Source organism: Panicum hallii, chromosome 3, assembly GCF_002211085.1.
Source record: "Panicum hallii strain FIL2 chromosome 3, PHallii_v3.1, whole genome shotgun sequence".
Classification (NCBI taxonomy): Eukaryota; Viridiplantae; Streptophyta; class Magnoliopsida; order Poales; family Poaceae; genus Panicum; species Panicum hallii.
In genome coordinates, this window is record NC_038044.1 from 13,235,588 (window position 1) to 13,252,548 (window position 16,961).

The 16,961-nt window shown below is 52.7% G+C and overlaps 3 protein-coding genes across 3 annotated transcripts; 2 read left to right on the forward strand and 1 right to left on the reverse strand.

Moving 5' to 3' along the window:
* Positions 1-1,801: 1,801 nt before the first annotated feature.
* LOC112886424 lies at positions 1,802-2,656 on the reverse strand. The gene has a single exon (XM_025952326.1). It carries the CDS (start codon positions 2,639-2,641, stop codon positions 2,141-2,143), a length of 501 nt encoding a protein of 166 aa, XP_025808111.1. The 5' UTR covers positions 2,642-2,656; the 3' UTR covers positions 1,802-2,140.
* Positions 2,657-7,961: 5,305 nt separating this feature from the next.
* On the forward strand, positions 7,962-9,347 carry LOC112885234 (receptor like protein 29-like). Its single transcript, XM_025950881.1, has one exon. The coding sequence runs from the start codon at positions 7,962-7,964 to the stop codon at positions 9,345-9,347; it is 1,386 nt and encodes a 461-aa protein (XP_025806666.1).
* A 3,233-nt stretch (positions 9,348-12,580) lies between these two features.
* On the forward strand, positions 12,581-16,510 carry LOC112888139 (WD repeat-containing protein 55). The gene is made up of 15 exons (XM_025954497.1): positions 12,581-12,739; positions 12,854-12,886; positions 13,202-13,266; positions 13,489-13,576; positions 13,657-13,729; positions 14,089-14,195; positions 14,343-14,385; positions 14,521-14,577; positions 14,665-14,741; positions 15,341-15,386; positions 15,473-15,519; positions 15,620-15,693; positions 15,774-15,829; positions 15,906-16,044; positions 16,159-16,510. The coding sequence occupies exons 1-15, from the start codon at positions 12,645-12,647 to the stop codon at positions 16,230-16,232; spliced, it is 1,074 nt and encodes a 357-aa protein (XP_025810282.1). The 5' UTR covers positions 12,581-12,644; the 3' UTR covers positions 16,233-16,510.
* The last annotated feature ends 451 nt before the right edge of the window (positions 16,511-16,961 follow it).

The following is a 16,961-nucleotide window of genomic DNA, read 5'->3' on the forward strand; positions in this document are numbered from 1 at the left end:
TGAATGTTTACTCTGACGACACTGATCAGGCCTTTTTTAACCAGCCGGATTCAACCTTGACGCCCGTGCATGTGCATGTTTACACTTTTTTTTTACAGTGCTTCTCCTAGCACTCCACTGGACATTGTTTATTTAGCCTGAAACGAAACGGTAGGCTCTAGCTGAGGGTGAGGCAGATTTCGGGGCGCTAGATTAGTTTTCTGGGCATCGGGTGGCGTAGCTCGGAGATTTGCGCGGAACGGCGACCCTTGTTGCTACTCATCCTGACAAGCGACATGGAGCGATTCCCGCAGCGGCATGTGTGTGCGGCGTTGCTGCTAGGGCAAGCAAGCCGGTCGCCTGCTGGCCCCCCTGATTTCCGGCCTCGGAAGCGTCCATGGATCGTCGCCATGCAATTGTTTCTCGGCAAAGCAATCCATCTTTGAATTTGATTAATGTGTCGTCTTTGTTCAGGTTTTCTTTGAGGAGAAATCACTCGGTTTCAGTTTTCTTCGTCTACACTGCTGCTGGTCCGCGGGTGGTACTCCTGGATGGGCCAAATGGGCTAGGCCTAGCATAAACAACAACGGGCCCATGCACCTGATCTTCGGCCACGCCCTGGGCCAGCGTAAATAACAAATAACTGGCCCAGGATGCCGCTGGCCGGACCATCCAAATTTCAGCTGCAGTCTAAGGAAAAAAAAAACTATAGCCCATGCGTGCCCGTATCACTGCTGAGAATACAAGGGCGAGCATATTACTTGACGACATCGATCGTCTACTCCAATGGAAGCGCATGCGTGCCCGGTCGCTCTCAGAGCCCTGACCTTTTCGTCGGGGTTCCGGGAAATGCATTCCTTGAATCCATCGATCACCAGTGCTCTCTCGTACACGCAAGCTGGCTAGCTTGGCTACCCAAGGCCAGCGGAACCCCAAATCACGAGCCAACCCAAGCAAATGGAAGAGCGAGACGGAACGGTTGGAAACGAATTGCGCGTTTGTTGTTGCTGCACGTCTGACGACTAGCTGCGTGCTCCAAGGAGGAAATTGAATCCCCCAGGCAAGATTTTTTTTTCGTTTCCTTCCCGAAAAGGAAAGAATCAGGTATCTGTTCATCAAACATGCTAAACAGTCAGTTGGTATGAGTGGTTTTTCTTTTCCTTCGGTGACAAATAAGTGATGTTCTGGGCATCAAGACACAGCTTATAAAAGCGTGCATAACTTGGGCCACTAGCGTTTCTGTCAGTTTGCCGTCTTGCTCCCTTGAATGCTTTAACTCGACCAGCTAGGGTCTGTGGACGAGCGCTACAAAGTTCAAATTAAAGAGTCCAAGCTACAGTTCAATGTAGCTTCACTTAAGATTGTTTGGAATCATGTTCAAATAAACTTGCTCCGTCGCCCAAAAAAATACTCCGTTTTGAACCTACTACTTCCTTTGTACGTAGTAGGTTAAAGTTTGCTCAGGTTTTGTAGATCAGTTTGGAACCTACCGTGCATTGGAGTAAATGAGATAGTGTAGGGGTATTGCAGCTACGTAGATTTACTTCATGTTTCACGAAGATATTGGCTGAAGGAGCTACACAACACACGCTGGTTCCTGAATAAAGCTATATACTATGAAGTACAGGAGATGATAGATGTAGAATAAGCTACAAGCTAGAAAGCCTCCAGCAGGTCTAATATTATTTCTCCATGACTCTTGTACAATCTTCTCCATGATTAATTCGTATAGCTTCCGATGGGAATCGAAACCAACTCACTTATTTCAGGAAGCTACTTTTTTTTTTCTTCTTCTGAATTTCAAGATGAAATATATACTGTATGATTGAATAACTTCCATTTTCTGCTCAGCACAAATGCTAGCACAGCCACAGGCCAACAATAACATCGATGCATCAGTTCAGTAGCAGCTTGTATATTTTAATTCTTTTCAAGTTTCACCACTGTTTCTAAACTAGCTATGTACATTATTACATGAGCTAGCAAATTATTACAATGAATCAACCAACCAACCAAATGATGAGCAGTTCATCTTCAACCTATCCTTCTTATTTCAGCTGCGGCCGGCCTTGCTGCTGCGCAAACTTCTGGTTTCACAAGCTTCTCATTTGACAAAGACGCATGCGCATCGTCATCGCAAGCAATCCCAGGCGGCTCGTGATCATTTCTCGATGAACCCGGTCATCTTGAGCACGAGGTTCCTGACATCGCGGAGGTCCCGCCCTTTGAGCGTCCTTCCTTTCCCGGCGCACATGGAGTACGCCGCCGTCCCGCCACCCAGCAACCTCCTCCGTGCAAGAAGAACGTGCGGCGGCACGACCGCCATACCTTTCGCGCTCCTCTGCTTCGCGTCGTCGGTGCCACCGTCTTCTTCGCCGCCGTCGCCCCCGCCGGTTTCTTGATCGAACGTGGCGTGCTCCTCCGCCGCCCAGGGGCGGCACCGCCGCTTCCGGCGGGAGATCTCGACCGGCGCGGACAGCTCCGGTGTGTCCGCCGGCTTGGAACGAACTGGAGGTGAGGTCGAAGTACCTGTCTTCTCGACGTCGCCGTCGTTGTTGTCATGATGGTCGTTGGCGCCGGGCCACAGGATTTCAGCTTCTTGGAATTCCTCCATGATAAGGTGGCCTCGCCGTGGGGGACGGGCGGAGCTCGGTGTGTCCATGGCCGGCTGAATTTATAGTGGTGTGCTTTGGAAGGAGGCGGTGGCGTGCCTTGGCGAACAAGCACTCTTCCTTGGGTGGGAAGATTGCAAGGGCATCAGCGCGGCTGTGTCGGTATACGCTGCAAGGAAGAAAGGAAGGGGACCGGGCGGTTGAATTGGAGCGCGGCGCACCCTCTCGTCAGCTGCCACGTGGCCACGGCCGGACCGATACGGTTACGCTGAAAGCTCTCTGACCAAAACGCCTTCTAATGTGAATTGTGAAGACGAGAGCTCTGATTAGCAGCACATAAACACAAGTACAGTGTACAAACTCATGTTGACAGAATTGTAACACGGCAAGTGGCATATATGTGTTTTCACCACATGCATGTTTCGTGATAGATCTCTCTTGTAATTTATGTCGATGTAGTAGGAACAACAAAGTTTTGAGAGACGCAATTATGTGGCCGAGCCGTCAAGAGAGAGGTAAAAGAGTCGTCTGGTTCAAATCCAACTTCAAGATTCCAAATCCGGCAGTCCCATGTAGTATTAATTTCCATTTGACCGCGAGTACAAATCGAAGTACACCAAACACCATGCAGCGATGCAGTTTGCGAGCATCCAGCAGGTCGGCGTCATCCTTCAATGAAGCCGGTCATCCGCAGCACGGAGTTGCGGAGGAGGCGCAGGTCGCGCGCTCGGTTGCACGGCGGGCCCGACGCCCGCAGGCCGCAGCGTCCACGCCGTCTCCGACCACCGCCTGCCGGACAGCAGCAAGTGTGGCGGCACGATATTAGCTTTCCCGCCGCCGCCGCCGTCATGGTCAGCGTCCCTCGGCCCGTCCCAGCGGCACGCGCGGGCGGCCTTGGGGTTGGGAACGTCCACGGGGCAAGAGCGCGCCGCGGCGGGCGCCTCGGACGGCCGCACCAGCTGCACCGGCACCGGCGGCGGCGGCAGCTCGCGCGCGTGGCAGCAGGTCTCCGGCCAGAGCACCTCGAACTCGTCGAGCTCCTCCATCCCCATAGCAAAGTGGCGGATGGCGAGCTGCCGGCAGGATCCGAGCATCGACCCAGCGTGCCGGGGGAGCCGTACTTATACCGCCAAGCGGATGGGATTAACCGGGTAATTACCTCTGATGTACGAAATTGAAGCTGGCGTGCAGTAACACTAACAGGCACTCATTGATGAGTCATGAGTTGTCGTGATCAGGCTTTACTTTCTGCATTTGTTGCGCGCAATCATGCTACAGGCTTCGGTGCTTCCGGCCGGCAACGCAAGCCTTTCATAGTGCGACAGGCCACGCAAGGCACCGGTCAGGCAGTCACTCCTCACCACCCCGTCGCCAAATTTTTTTTTGTATTAAACACCAGTCTTCATAATCTAATCCCGTCAGATTGCTGTGAAGGAATGCTTGTTTTATTGCACTTCTCCAATCCTTGCTGCGTAACCATAGACTAGAGCAGACAGCTAGCATATTCCACTTACTGACAGGTCTACAGTCGGTCCGAACCTTGGACGCCGGAGGCGTTCTTGGGGTAATCTCATAGTTTCTACAGGATGGAGACAATGGAGTCGGCTTAATGGTGTGGATCCTGGATTATAGGTGTTTGGATTGTTAATTGGACAGGATTATGGGGTTTATGAATGAAATAGATGGGTTTTTATTATTTCCTGGACCATAATCTGGCTTCATACCCCTCAAAAAAGAAAATCTGGCTTCATTCGGATCAGCAACGTATCCTTTGGGCCTTTCATTTTTATTACGGCCTTTGTTCTACCTGGGCTTCAAGAGCGCAAGTTGGACCGCGGATTATAGACGTGATCGAAATTGGGCTTCATTTAAAACACCGGATGCACCCGGACGGCCAGTAAAACAGACCTGTTAGCTTACCCAATTCACCTATAGTCGGCAGTTCATCATTAAAGTTGCTGTGGTTATCTGGTATTCCCTCTCTCCCAGTATACAAGGCCTAACCATCTCAAATTCTCTCTATTACTGCATCGATGTACATGTATAGAGAGAGCGTCTTATATTATAGGACTTGAGTAAAAAATGGTTACGCCTTATATATTAGGACGGAGGGAATATATCTAGTTCCTTCGGACTTCTCGAGGGCACCAATCGACCAAGGGATGGTGACGGGAAACAGCATATTGATATTCAGAGGCGGTAGTGGCTTACACTTCATAATCCCATAGAGTTGTAATCTTTGTGCCTCGAGTCATATAATGATTTGTGTTCTATACATGGAAAACAGGTAGACGAACCCTCCAATGGGCTATCCGTAGAGCCAAACATGTGCGTCGCATTATCAGTTGCCAATTGGGTGGCATCCCTGCAACTCTTTTCCTGCCAAAACCTTCATTTGTTCTTTTGTGGGTAAAACTGTTCTGTCGTTCCAAGCATGTCTGCATTAACCTTGTGTGTCATATTCACATTGCCTTGCACAAATGAATTGTCATTCACGCACCGTACAGTAAAAACGCACATCTTGTTTCCCACTACCGTTTCAGCTATCGAGCTGTCACCCTTGCCTTTCTTTGTTCTTCTTCTCTTCATTCATGACGCAGCTGCTTCCACATTCTATTCCAGTGAAACCTCCTTTCAGAGCAACCTCCATTTCGTACAGCGGGGGGGTTCTTGACACATGGCCAAATACAAGGAGCAGGCATCAGGTATGTGTATATAGTCTGTTCACTTCCTGTCTGTCGGTGTCATTGCTGGTAGTCTTGCTCCTATCTGTGCAGGTAAACCCGAGCCCACCTGTCACTGCACCCAGCACTTCACAGTATCCTACGTGGTCCAGTCCCCTGATGCGTATCTGTTCACCGCAGGCCTTTCGTTTCGTGTAAAAAGCCTGAGCCGCGCCGCGCCTGGTCTCTCCTGACGGCTCCTCCGCGCTCTCTTGTCCGAGTCACATGACGCGCCATGCCACTCGCAGGCTAGCGGCCGCGCAGCGCAACAGTGCCCTGGCGCTGGCTCAGCAGCGAGCGGGGGGCAAGACGCGGCGCAGCAAAACATTCCCGGGGCGGTTCAGTTGAGAGACGATCCCGATCGATCACCGCGTGCAGTCCAGACTTTTGAGCCGGCCGCGAGGCGGGACGTGGAGGCGGCGGGGCGGGCGGCGGCGGCGCCGGGGTGCTCCGTGGCGTGCGTGCGTGGCGTCTATCTGCCCCGCGATGATGACCCAACCGTGACTGCGAGGGAGCCTGTGAATCTGTGATCTCATTGTAAATTTGTAGTCGCAGCGTGTCTCACTTCAGATCAGAGTCAGAGTGGGGCAGTATACATTTGTTTTCTGAAGAAAGAGATGGGGGTTCAGGGTAGGGTAGCGTTTGTTTTTCTGAATCTGGAGAGGAAAAGCAAGTCCAGAGCGGGTGGGGCAGGCGATCCGCTGCTGGCGACGCCAGCAGGAGCGAGCCGCCCATGGCGCCCTGTCCCTCCGGCGCACATGGCGCCCGTCGCCTTTGCGAGGGTCGGAGCCCCGAGCCAGGGGCGCGGGACGATCGGTCATCTCAGCCGCGCTGCTTTGCGGTCAACTTTTACCCCTGGCTCCATCGTCTCCATTCTCCACCACCACCACCGCCACCACGCCCGCCCAATGACGGAGAGGGTGTCAGGTATCTTTCGTCACATCACCTGGGAGGTGCCGCCGCCTGCCGATGGAGTACTGGGACGGATCCATCCATGCACGCACGAACGCACGCACGCACGCGACGCGCCACGGAGCATCATGGGCATGGCCCCCCCTTCCCCGCTCGCGCTCCCGCGGTCACACGAGCGGTCGCTCGTGTGCCATCCTGCGCCTCGGTGCTTGTCGTGCGTCTCAACATGGACATGGGTGGCGCGACGCACGCCTCTGGGGGCCGGCAGCCCGGCACTGTGCGCCGCGCCGCCCCTGTGGAGCGAGGCTGGATCCGCATGTGCGCCGATCCCGTCTCTGCGTCGCAAGGCTCGTCAGGCTCCGGCTCCGGCGCCCCCTCTCCTGATCCGCTCTGCCAGTCGGAGTTTTTGCCGGGGTTTCGTTTGGGAAAGTTTCCACTGTGCCGGCGCTGTACATCCCGCGCTGGCTGCCGCTGCTGTCCGCGTCATTCTACATGTACATTTCCTCCGTGCTTGTATTGTATCAGCGGTCCCTCTCTCTCTCTCTCTCTCTCTCTCTCTCTCTCTTCCCTAAATCTCTCTCTCTCTCTCTCCAGTCTCCTCGCCCGCAGTGCAAAGGCTACCTGGAACTCCAGCAAAGCAAATAATTGCGCTCCATTTGCCTGAACTCAAGTGATTCATAACACTCACCTGCGAACCAAAAGCATGGTTGCCAGCACCCAGCGCCGCAGCAGCAGCCTGCTCGGGCCCGGAATGTTCAACCTCACCTCGCTCGCCACCGGCGCACTAGCGGGCTCCCTCCAAGCGCGCGCGGCGTGGAGCCGGTCACGGATCGCCTGCAGAGACGGAACCCTCTTCGTGCGCCCTCGTTCCCGGGGTCCAATAATTCGGAGAGGGCGAGCAAAGTACCCCCAGAACAGGCTACAACCCTAGCCCTTGCCCCCCACATGCGCGAGCGCCATCAAGCGGTCTAACCAGCTGCCTCTGCCTGGGCCGTCAACAACTCAGGTTGCACAGTACCTGTCGCTGTAGCTCCGCTTGTCGTGCGCGCACTGACGGTGCGTGCCCGCGCCCAGAGACGACAAAGGGTCAAAGGCAGACCGCACGAGCTGCATCGTACCCGAACAGCCGGGTACGAGCAGAGGGCTCCGAACAATGCAGGGTGCAGCGGCGAGACCGCGAGACCAGATGGGTAAGAGGAGCTGGTTTCTTGTGCAATGTGAGGGGTCTTGATCTGGAGTTTTGGATGAGGTGACAATACGTGATCGCGAGGATTACTGCGATCAGCCAGTAAATCCAGATAAAAAAGAGGGTGTTTTTACTGTTTTGGAGGAGGAAAAAACAGAGCATGTGGCTGCTCGTCAGCTCTATCAGCAATTCAGCAGAGCTGGATGAATTGCTCGCAAGTCGCAACAGTAGATCGCCAAGCAGGCGCACGCACGCTCACACTGTGTTTCCTCCCTCTGTACGGACAGGCGGGCCCCGGTCTCGTCACGTCAGATGCTCCTGTGGCTGTAGCGGGGGCCCCACCACCCGCATTCGACATAAACGCTGCCTCCCCGCTCCCGCGCCCCGCTCTACAACCATCGACCGGCCCCCAAAAGCGAAACCCGAGGCCGCCCGCCACCGCCCAGTCCACCACCACCCGGCCGGCAGCAGAGCGGAAGCGGGGCGCAGCGGGCAGGGGCAGCTGCAGAGCCACACGCGCGCGCGAGCGCACAGCAGGGCGCGGCCATCATGGCGGAACCCTCCGCCTCCTGCTCCTCCAGGGCCCTCGCCACCGCCCTGTGCCTCCTCCTCCACCTGTCCCTGTGGGCCGCGGCGGCCATGGACCCTGCCGAGCGGGAGGCGTTGCTCCGCGTCATGGAGGCCGTCTCGTCGGACCGCGACTGGCGCGAGGCCGCCGGCGCCGACCCCTGCAGCTCGCCGTGGCCGGGACTCGAGTGCAAGCCGGCGCCCGGCGGCGGGGCCGCGGCGCGGATGCACGTCGCGCGGCTCGACTTCGGGGTGCCGCCCAACCCGACGTGCAAGGACACGGCCACGTTCCCGCTCGGCGCGTTCGCGCTGCCGGAGCTCCGGGCGCTGTTCCTCGTCGACTGCTTCAAGAACCCGGACGCCATCACCGCCTTCACCCTGCCGCCGCCGGCCAACCTCTCGGCGTCCCGCCTGCAGCAGCTCAGCGTCCGCTCCAACCCGTCGCTGTCCGGCACGCTGCCGCCGCAGCTGGCCAGCATCAGGTCGCTCCAGGTGCTCACCGTGTCGCAGAACGCGCTCATCCGCGGTGAGGTCCCGCAAGGCCTCGGCGAGCTCAAGAACCTGGTGCACCTCGACCTCAGCTACAACTCGCTCACCGGCCCAATCCCGAGCCGGCTCGGCGAGCTGCGAGGCCTGGTCGGCCTCGACCTCAGCTACAACTCCTTCTCCGGGCCCATCCCCACCCGGCTCGGCGAGCTCACCCAGCTGCAGAAGCTGGACCTGAGCTCGAACAACCTCACCGGCGGCGTCCCTGTCACCGTCACCCGCCTGAAAGCGCTTACCTTCCTGGCCTTAAGCAACAACGGGCTGCGCGGCCGCCTCCCCGCCGGCCTCTCAGACCTCCGCGACCTGCAGTACCTGATCATGGAGAACAACCCGATGGGCGTCCCGCTGCCGCCCGAGCTCGGCAGCATCGCGCGGCTCCAGGAGCTCCGGCTGGCCAACTCCGGCCTCTCGGGCTCGATACCGGAGACCTTCGGGCTCCTGTCCAGCCTGACGACGCTGTCGCTGGAGAACAACAACCTGACCGGGCAGATCCCGGCGGGGCTGAGCCGGTTGAAGCGGATGTACCACCTGAACCTGAGCAAGAACGGGCTGGATGGCGTGGTGCCGTTCGACGGCGCGTTCCTGCGGCAGCTCGGGCGGAACCTCGACCTGAGCGGCAACCCGGGGCTGTGCGTCGCGGACCGGGCCGTCGTGCCGGACGTGGGCGTCGGCGTCTGCGCCGGCGACGCCGCCCGCGAGAGCTCCGCCGCCGCGGGGAGCTCGGCCGGGGGAGCGATCGGGGGAGAGGTGACGAGGGGTCGCTGGCCCGCGGCGCTGCTCAAGCCCGCCGCCGTAGCGCTGTGCTGCTGCCTCCTGCTTTGAGGAGCTCTTCTTTCTGATCCCCAGGCGTGCGCGCGTGAGCGCATGCGATTGTTTGGCTCTGAGCTTGCATAGTTGCATCGTTGATCTCTGATTCTCTGTACGTAATTGCGTTCGCTGTAACTTGCGATGTTGATTTGTGCGAGGAACGTAGCCGTGGCTCCGTGACAAGAATTCCAAGGGGGAGACTGGAGTGTTAGGACGGGCGTTGTTGGTGATTGGCGCACACGTAGGTTTTGTCGGATCACTTCACTTCATTGATCCTGGCTCCCGGCGGTCAACGAAAGCAACGTGGGGGCTATAGGACTCTCTCTCTCTCTCTCTCTCTCTCTCTCTCTCTCTCTCTCTCTCTCTCTCTCTCTCTCTCTCTCTCTCTCTCTCTCTCTCTCTCTCTCTCTCTCTCCTTTCGCCAATCTGACCGTCGGTGCGTCACAATGTGCGTAACCCGAGGTTCGTCCTGTATCTTGCTGCACTTTGCTTTGGTCTTCACTCTTCTCACTTCGACGAACAGTATCAGTTGGGATTAGGTCTTTTTGTGTATTTATGCATGCATCCCGCTCAAGAGCACGAGGTTTTTCAAATTGAAAGTGAAAAAAAGTGGTACAAAAATGGAATGAAAATTTCAAGCAATTCTCCAAATATGTTTGAATATTGGCCAAAAAAGGAATTTATTTCACACGAAATTGAACACTGGCCTTGGGCAGTGCTGGACGACAATCTCGTCGTAGATGAGCGGGTAGAAAAAGTGCGCGTAAATCGTAATGCTACCACCCAAAAGTGTGTTGAATAGCTTAAACCGCTTAGGTAGTCTTATCGTGGACAGTTCATTCAGAAAGCTGTCTGTCTCTTTCTTTCTTCACAAGGTTCATATTTGAAACCGATCAATGTTTATTCAGCAGCCCACACCGTCTTTCAAGCAAAGCCTCCTTGTAGTAGGGACTACTGAGACTTGCATGCAAATTTCTGAATGGCTGAAACTTTTCATCAGTTCATTTCCCCTAGAAAGCTTAATCAAAAGTGGGCACAGTAAACAACACACAAAGGAGGAAAGAAAAGGTTTAAACTCGAGGTTTGGTATGGAGTGGAAATGACCTGAAGTACAATCATTGGTGTCCCGGTTCATCTGGTCGCCGTCGACAGGAACTGTTGACAGGAGCAATGACAGGATAGGATACTGACAAGGTGAGCGTACTTCCTACCGGCTAGGCATTCAGGCAGCTGCACGCTAGGGTCATGGCGCAAATTAGAGAGAGGATCAGGATCGAGTGAAGAAAGGGAGGAGAGAAGAATACCTGAAAGCCGTCGAAGCGAGGTAGATGCACAGGCACAGGCGTAGAGAAAGAAAATGGCAGGTTAGCATTTCGCGGCATGATCCCTGCAGTCTGCAGGCCGTCCCTGCAGGACAACTGCCGGCTGGATACCCTAGATGGAGTAGCCATTTCCAGTAGCCGGGTACCAAATTGGTGAGGCGACGCTTTGTCAGAACCTCCACGGCTCAGAATCAGATCCACAATTGTTTTAACCTTCTTCGATTCTACAAAGAACGTAAACTTTCTGTCAAGATAGAATGGTAAAATGAAATCCCCAGGGAACTGGAAGCCAGCTACTGAGCTCTGGTTCCAGAAAGGAAGTATCTACCGCTCCGAGCTTTTTCACGGTGGTCCGAGCCTTTCCGGATTCTCACACTCCACGGCCAGTCGGCCACGCGAGCCGTCCGGCTTTCGCAGGGAGGAAGCACGAGGACGAACAAAGGCATCGGCACGCCATGCACGCACGTCGCTGGCCTTTCGCTCTTTTACAGTGACGTTCGTGAGCTCGTGACATGGACCGAACAGCTCCCAGGGCCGGCACGGGCAGGCAAGGCAGTTCACGGCAGCGGGCTGCCGGCGGACGCAGCCAGCCATCGCTATTTTACCCGCCGCAGCACGCAGCACGCGGCGAGACGAGACGGACTTAACGGGCGGGCGCGTGCCGCGGCGCGGTCGAGCCGGAGCGCGAGCGCGAGCGCACGCGTGGTGTCTGGCTGTCTGTCCACTGCTGCCGCTTTGACGAAAAGGTGCGGCGAGCCGACGACACCCTGGGTGCGGGGCGGTGGAGTGAGGCGCGCAGTGCGGCACTGTTGCGCGCGGGGCAGGGCGGCCGCTGAGACTGCCAGGCATGAGGTGCCCATCCGCTGCTGCCGGGCGGGCGGGCGCGCACGCGAGGCCCGGTCGGCGGTGGCGGTCAAGACCAAGCGTTCAACGCGCCGCGCCGGTGGGCTCGCGAGGAAGGACGCACGCGGTGCGCCGGCGGGCGGACGGACTGACGGAGGCCGTGGGAGCCGCGAACGACGGGAACGTGCGGCGGCGTGGCGCGGCGCGGGCGTCGAGAAGGGGAGGAGGCGGCAGGCGAGTCGGGCGGGCAGGGTGGTGGTCGCCGTCGCAGTCTTGCCGTCCCACAGGTGCGCACCAAAGGGCGGGACGTACGGGCGTGTGCCGGTACTTGGGCGCCAGGGGGTGCTTTGCCGCTGCGCCCGGTCCTCCTGCCTGCGCTCACGTGGGTCGTGTTGCTGGAGTCTGGAGGAGGGAGGTGAGTGGACGGACGGGCGGACGGACCGACGTCTTGTTTCGTGTGCCTTTTGATGCTACACGCTGCCTCGCTGCACTGCACGCTGCGCGCGGCATGTTTGTCATGTGGTTGTGGTGGGTAAACCACTGGTTCGGCAACTTTGGCCATGGCCCGGCCTTTTGCCGGGGGAGAGTGACGGCACCTGAGTCATGGCCGCTGCTACTGTCGTCTTGTACGGCCGGTACTTCCCGAGCGGGGCAGCTGCAGTGCCAGTGCGTGCGTCTCGTTCCCGGACATTGACTGGGGCGGTGACAACACGCAGACCTACAGTAACACTCTAGTACAGCGGAGCTCATGATTCTTTTCATGGCTCAGTGTCTCCCTGTTTTTCTCAACAGTGAACAGCCAGTCAGCAATGACAACTCCTCTTGTTTTTATCAGAGAAAGAAATCACTGACCAATTCATAAATCATGATACGAAATTTTTTTAGATGAATGTTTTTTTTTTGTGGGAGAGGAAACAAAGGAGATGATGGAATCAGATGGGCTCACTGGGCCTCAGCGGGAATAATATTACGCCAACCCTTTTTGGCGAAGCCCGTTAACAAAATGTCCGGCCCAGCTATCCTGAAAATTTTGTAACGCGTTGTCTTGTCTCGGGCCTTATTAGCCCGAGACGCCCTCGGCTCTCTCTCTCTCTCTCTGTCTCTCTCCTCCCCGCCGCGCCGCCGCCTCTACCCGCCCGCCGCCGCGATGGAGGTTTTCCACGAGGAGATGCCCTTCGACCTCGACTTCCACCCGTCCTCCCCCCTCGTCGTCACCTCCCTCATCACCGGCGAGCTCTGCCTGTACGCCTTCCGTACCGCGAACCCTTAAACCCTATCCCGTTCCGAGTCTCCTGTTCTAGCTTGCTTGCTCTTACCGCCACAAAGTAACCGCTTCCAATCTGGCTGGTTTCGCAGGTTTCGCTACGGTTCAGAGTCGCAGCCTGAGAGGTACTCACTTAATGTCTTGCTGCTCGTGCACTTGTTGGTTTTACGCTTTGGTAGTCCGCCTCACTGTAGTCGTCACTGCGTGTTGTTTTGCCTCTAGCATCAGTTTAGTGTCCTAGGTTTTGTTTAGGTGCTGTCAACAATTTCTAGAACGTTGGAGTCTCTACCTTTTGCAATTAACTGCAATAAGGCAGAAAAATTCAGGTGATTAGTGCATTATATGATTCTGGTATTTGTCAATGTGGTTTTGCTATCACAGTTCGAAGGTTAATTCCATATCTGAGACTAACGCAAAGTATATTTCTCTTTGATCTTAAGGTTGTTTTCGGTGAAAGCTCACAAGGAGTCATGCAGAGCTGTTCGCTTTGTGGATTCGGGAAAAGGTAATGACTTCTGCCTTCTGTAATTGAATTCCGTCATACCTGCCAACTTGTTACTTTGTTTAGCTTGGAAAATGATGCAGCAAAATTAGCTGCTTTGTGCTAGCAGTTACAACCTGGAACTAATTGGGAGGGGAACACCTTAATACATCTTGTTACACACTTGCATCCTCTAGCCAGGTCCGCAGGTCCTAATGGTTTTCTTGCTGTCGTGGTTTGTTTCAGTGATCTTGTCGGGGTCTGCTGATTGCTCAGTTCTTGCTTCAGATGTAGAAACAGGCAAGGCCATTGCCTGCTTGGAGGATGCTCACGAGTGAGTTTTCTTAGCTTTTCATGCTATTATTTATTTTATTTGTGTAACTAAACATTGGCCCACTGGTAATTTGATTTTAGGAATGGCATAAACCGCCTTATCTGTCTTACTGAGACAATGATTGCTACAGGTGATGATGAAGGCTGCATTAAGGTATGACGCAGTAAGTCGGTCCAAAATGTATAGGTGCTAATACAGTTGAGTTTCATTATTTTTCTCCAGTACATTGATATTTAGGGGACATACGAAAATAAGCATGAACAAGCTTATATATAAAACAATACAGTCAGTACCTGTGCCAGGAAATAATCATACTTGGGTGGATAAAACCGAAATGTCTGTTACAAAATTTTCTCCTACATCTGTATCTAAACAAACAACTCAATGGGATTTTTGGATTGACGTGACGTTTATGAGGTGGCAATTTTTGTAGCTAAAATTTGTTTTATAGGCAACTAACATTATTAGCTAAAATTTAGTCTGACACCTTATCCACATCCTTTAAATTTTAGGTGTGGGATACCCGGGAACGTTCTTGCTGCAACACTTTTGATGTCCATGAAGATTACATTTCAGATATGACCTATATATCTGACTCAAATCAAATACTGGCAACAAGGTACATTTCCTGCAGTTACTAGTTATTAAGAAAATTGATGTGATTTCACAATGCTTATTTGTCCAATTTTGCATGTCAAATTTATGGACATGCATTACTTGCATGATAATATGGTAACAAAGGCTTACACTTCTTTGTTCCTTGTAGTGGGGATGGAACTTTGTCAGTGAACAACCTGCGTAGGAATAAAGTGAGTTGCTATTGGAGTACATCAAGTCTGCTTCTTATGTGTTGAATTTCTTTTGTTCGAAGTTCTTTTTTTTTACATTTAGGATGTATATTAAGTTAACTGGCAATCTAATAACTGTACCTAATTTACTACCAGGTAAAATCACAATCTGAATTTTCAGAAGATGAGTTGCTATCCTTGGTGGTAATGAAGGTAGCTATTTTTGGCAAACAGTTTGCTGAGCAACATTTCATCCTGTTGTCATGATAATTGAATTTTAACTGGTTCTTTGTGACTCAGAGCGGTAAAAAAGTTGTTTGTGGAACTCCAAGTGGAGCACTGTTATTGTATTCATGGGGATACTTTAATGATTGCAGGTAACCATATTTTCATCATTCAACACTAGCTGCAGAAATGAAATGGCACATTTATAAAAACTTCAGTAACTAAATACATTTCTGTAATGCTATTTGTCTAGTATAAGCTTTCATCTATAGCATTTTCTGTTGGTGCTATGCCATGATACCCATCAAAGTAGTTATCATCTTAATGTAGAGTTCTCTCGCATTTTTATGCTTAAATAGTGGTTATATGTTTCCTATCAATATTTTTGTCTAATAATCATTGTAGTTATCATCTGTGGGAGCCATTTTATTCTTACGAGTACTTGACAAGTTCAGGCTTTATTGGATCGATTGTAATCACTTTCTTCGGGTGTTCCAATTTGCAAAGATCCATTGCCAACTTTGTTGAACTCTTATCATTGATTACTGCTGCTGATTGTAAATCGGAGACTGTTACTGATTAGTAAATCCTCAGGAGGATCTTGATGTTCAGCATTTTTAGTGTCCTAATCATGCCACTATGAGATGTTGCCAGTCTGCTTCTTGCACTCTGTGGTTTAGACTTTAGACCAATCAATTCCGCAAGCGATGTGGTCTAAAGTTGTTCACTGACATGTATTTTTTGTGGTTAGTGACCGCTTTCTGGGACACACACAGTCTGTGGATACAATGCTGAAGGTTTGTGGGACCCGAACCTTGTGATAGCTGTCATTTCTGCCTTATTTGTGTATTAATTCTTATTATCAGTGTATTTTCTATTCTAGCTGGATGAAGAAACTCTGATTTCTGGCGCATCAGATGGTGTGATCAGGTTTGGAATTCATCACTGTGCTTTGAGTTAACAACTTCTTGTTTCTCAGCCTGTTAGTCTGAATTGTGGTTCTAACATGAAACCCGTGTTCTTTGTGTAGATTAGTGGGCATCTTACCTAATAGGATAATACAGCCACTTGCTGAACATTCAGAATATCCCATTGAGGCCCTTGGTATGTTGTGTCCATTTGATCGTTAAATTAGGTGGGAAATGGAAAACCGCATGTCCTCATTACTCATTTACTCTATGCAGCTTTCTCAAACGATAAGAAATATCTAGGCAGCCTTTCACATGATAAAATGCTTAAGGTGACCATCCTTTCTCTCTCTCTCATTGTAGGTATGCCCTTGCATTAATTTGACTCGGCATCTTGTTTGTATGCAGCTATGGGACTTGCAAGAGCTCTTGAATGGCCCACAGGTAGTTAATGGTGGTGAACCTGCTGCGTCCGGTAGCGATGATAGTGATGACGACGGCAACAATGACGTCATGGATGTAGACATGGCACCTACCTCTTCGAAAGGTAGAACTCTATCGAACTGTGTTGTGCACCACCAGCATGATGATCCCACTTCCTTTGTTCACATTTCTTCTCTGAACGCTGTTTCTTATTTTCTCAACACTGGCTGGTGTTCAGGATCAAGGAGTAAAAAGGCAGGCAAAGGTCAGAGTTCAAGTAGACCGGCATCAGATTTCTTTGCAGATTTATAGGCGCCAAACTCCCAAAGCAGATGCTGTAAGTTGTATTCTTTTTGGTACTGTACGTCAGTGCGAGTGGGCAACTTTGATTGCCAGTGCAGTTTTGGTATTTTCCAGTGCAGGGCATGTCAAATGTTGTTTCTAAGTGTATTGACTGATGGACTATTAGAGGTAGAAGTAGTAAGCTGTGATTTATCTCCAGGAAACAGGACCTCGCTGTGGTACGCATTGCACATGTATATGCTTTGCCGATTTTCCAGTAAAAAAGGGTTCTGAGTATTGGATTGCGACATGAATCGTAACAAATTGTGCGCGATGCCCTGGATTGGCTATGTTGGGAGGACGGACATGCTGTGCCAGTTCTCCACTGGAAGTCTGAAATCTATGGAAAGTTCATTGCTTGAAGCAAAGTGAAACACTCGCCTACTGGCTTCAGCCGGTTCCTTCGATGTGCACGCTGGAGCAACTATGACCGAAACAGAAGTGTGTCCCCTGGTGTGGCACGGCAACACGCCAACACAAATGGAGAGCTTCCAGCAAGGCCGCCGTCGAATGTTTGCGGAAACTCCCTTTGTTCTGTGCTGTCTGAAACTCTGAATCTGGCAATGGCATGGAACGAACCATAAAGCCGCCGGAATCGGGGGGCTTAAGCTATCTCCAACCGTTGTTCTCTATATCCTTCATTTACAGAATTCTTTACAAGATTCTCTTCTCTATATCTCATTTCTCTCCAACAACGTT

Excerpts from the sequence above, each read along its gene's own strand:
- LOC112886424 (XM_025952326.1), bottom strand. The coding sequence starts at position 2,641 with ATGGACACACCGAGCTCCGCCCGTCCCCCACGGCGAGGCCACCTTATC.
- LOC112885234 (XM_025950881.1), top strand. The coding sequence starts at position 7,962 with ATGGCGGAACCCTCCGCCTCCTGCTCCTCCAGGGCCCTCGCCACCGCC.
- LOC112888139 (XM_025954497.1), top strand. The coding sequence starts at position 12,645 with ATGGAGGTTTTCCACGAGGAGATGCCCTTCGACCTCGACTTCCACCCG. Across the intron at positions 12,740-12,853 it reads ATCACCGGCGAGCTCTGCCT|GTTTCGCTACGGTTCAGAGT; the intron begins GTACGCCTTCCG and ends CTGGTTTCGCAG. Across the intron at positions 15,387-15,472 it reads CTGTGGATACAATGCTGAAG|CTGGATGAAGAAACTCTGAT; the intron begins GTTTGTGGGACC and ends TTTCTATTCTAG.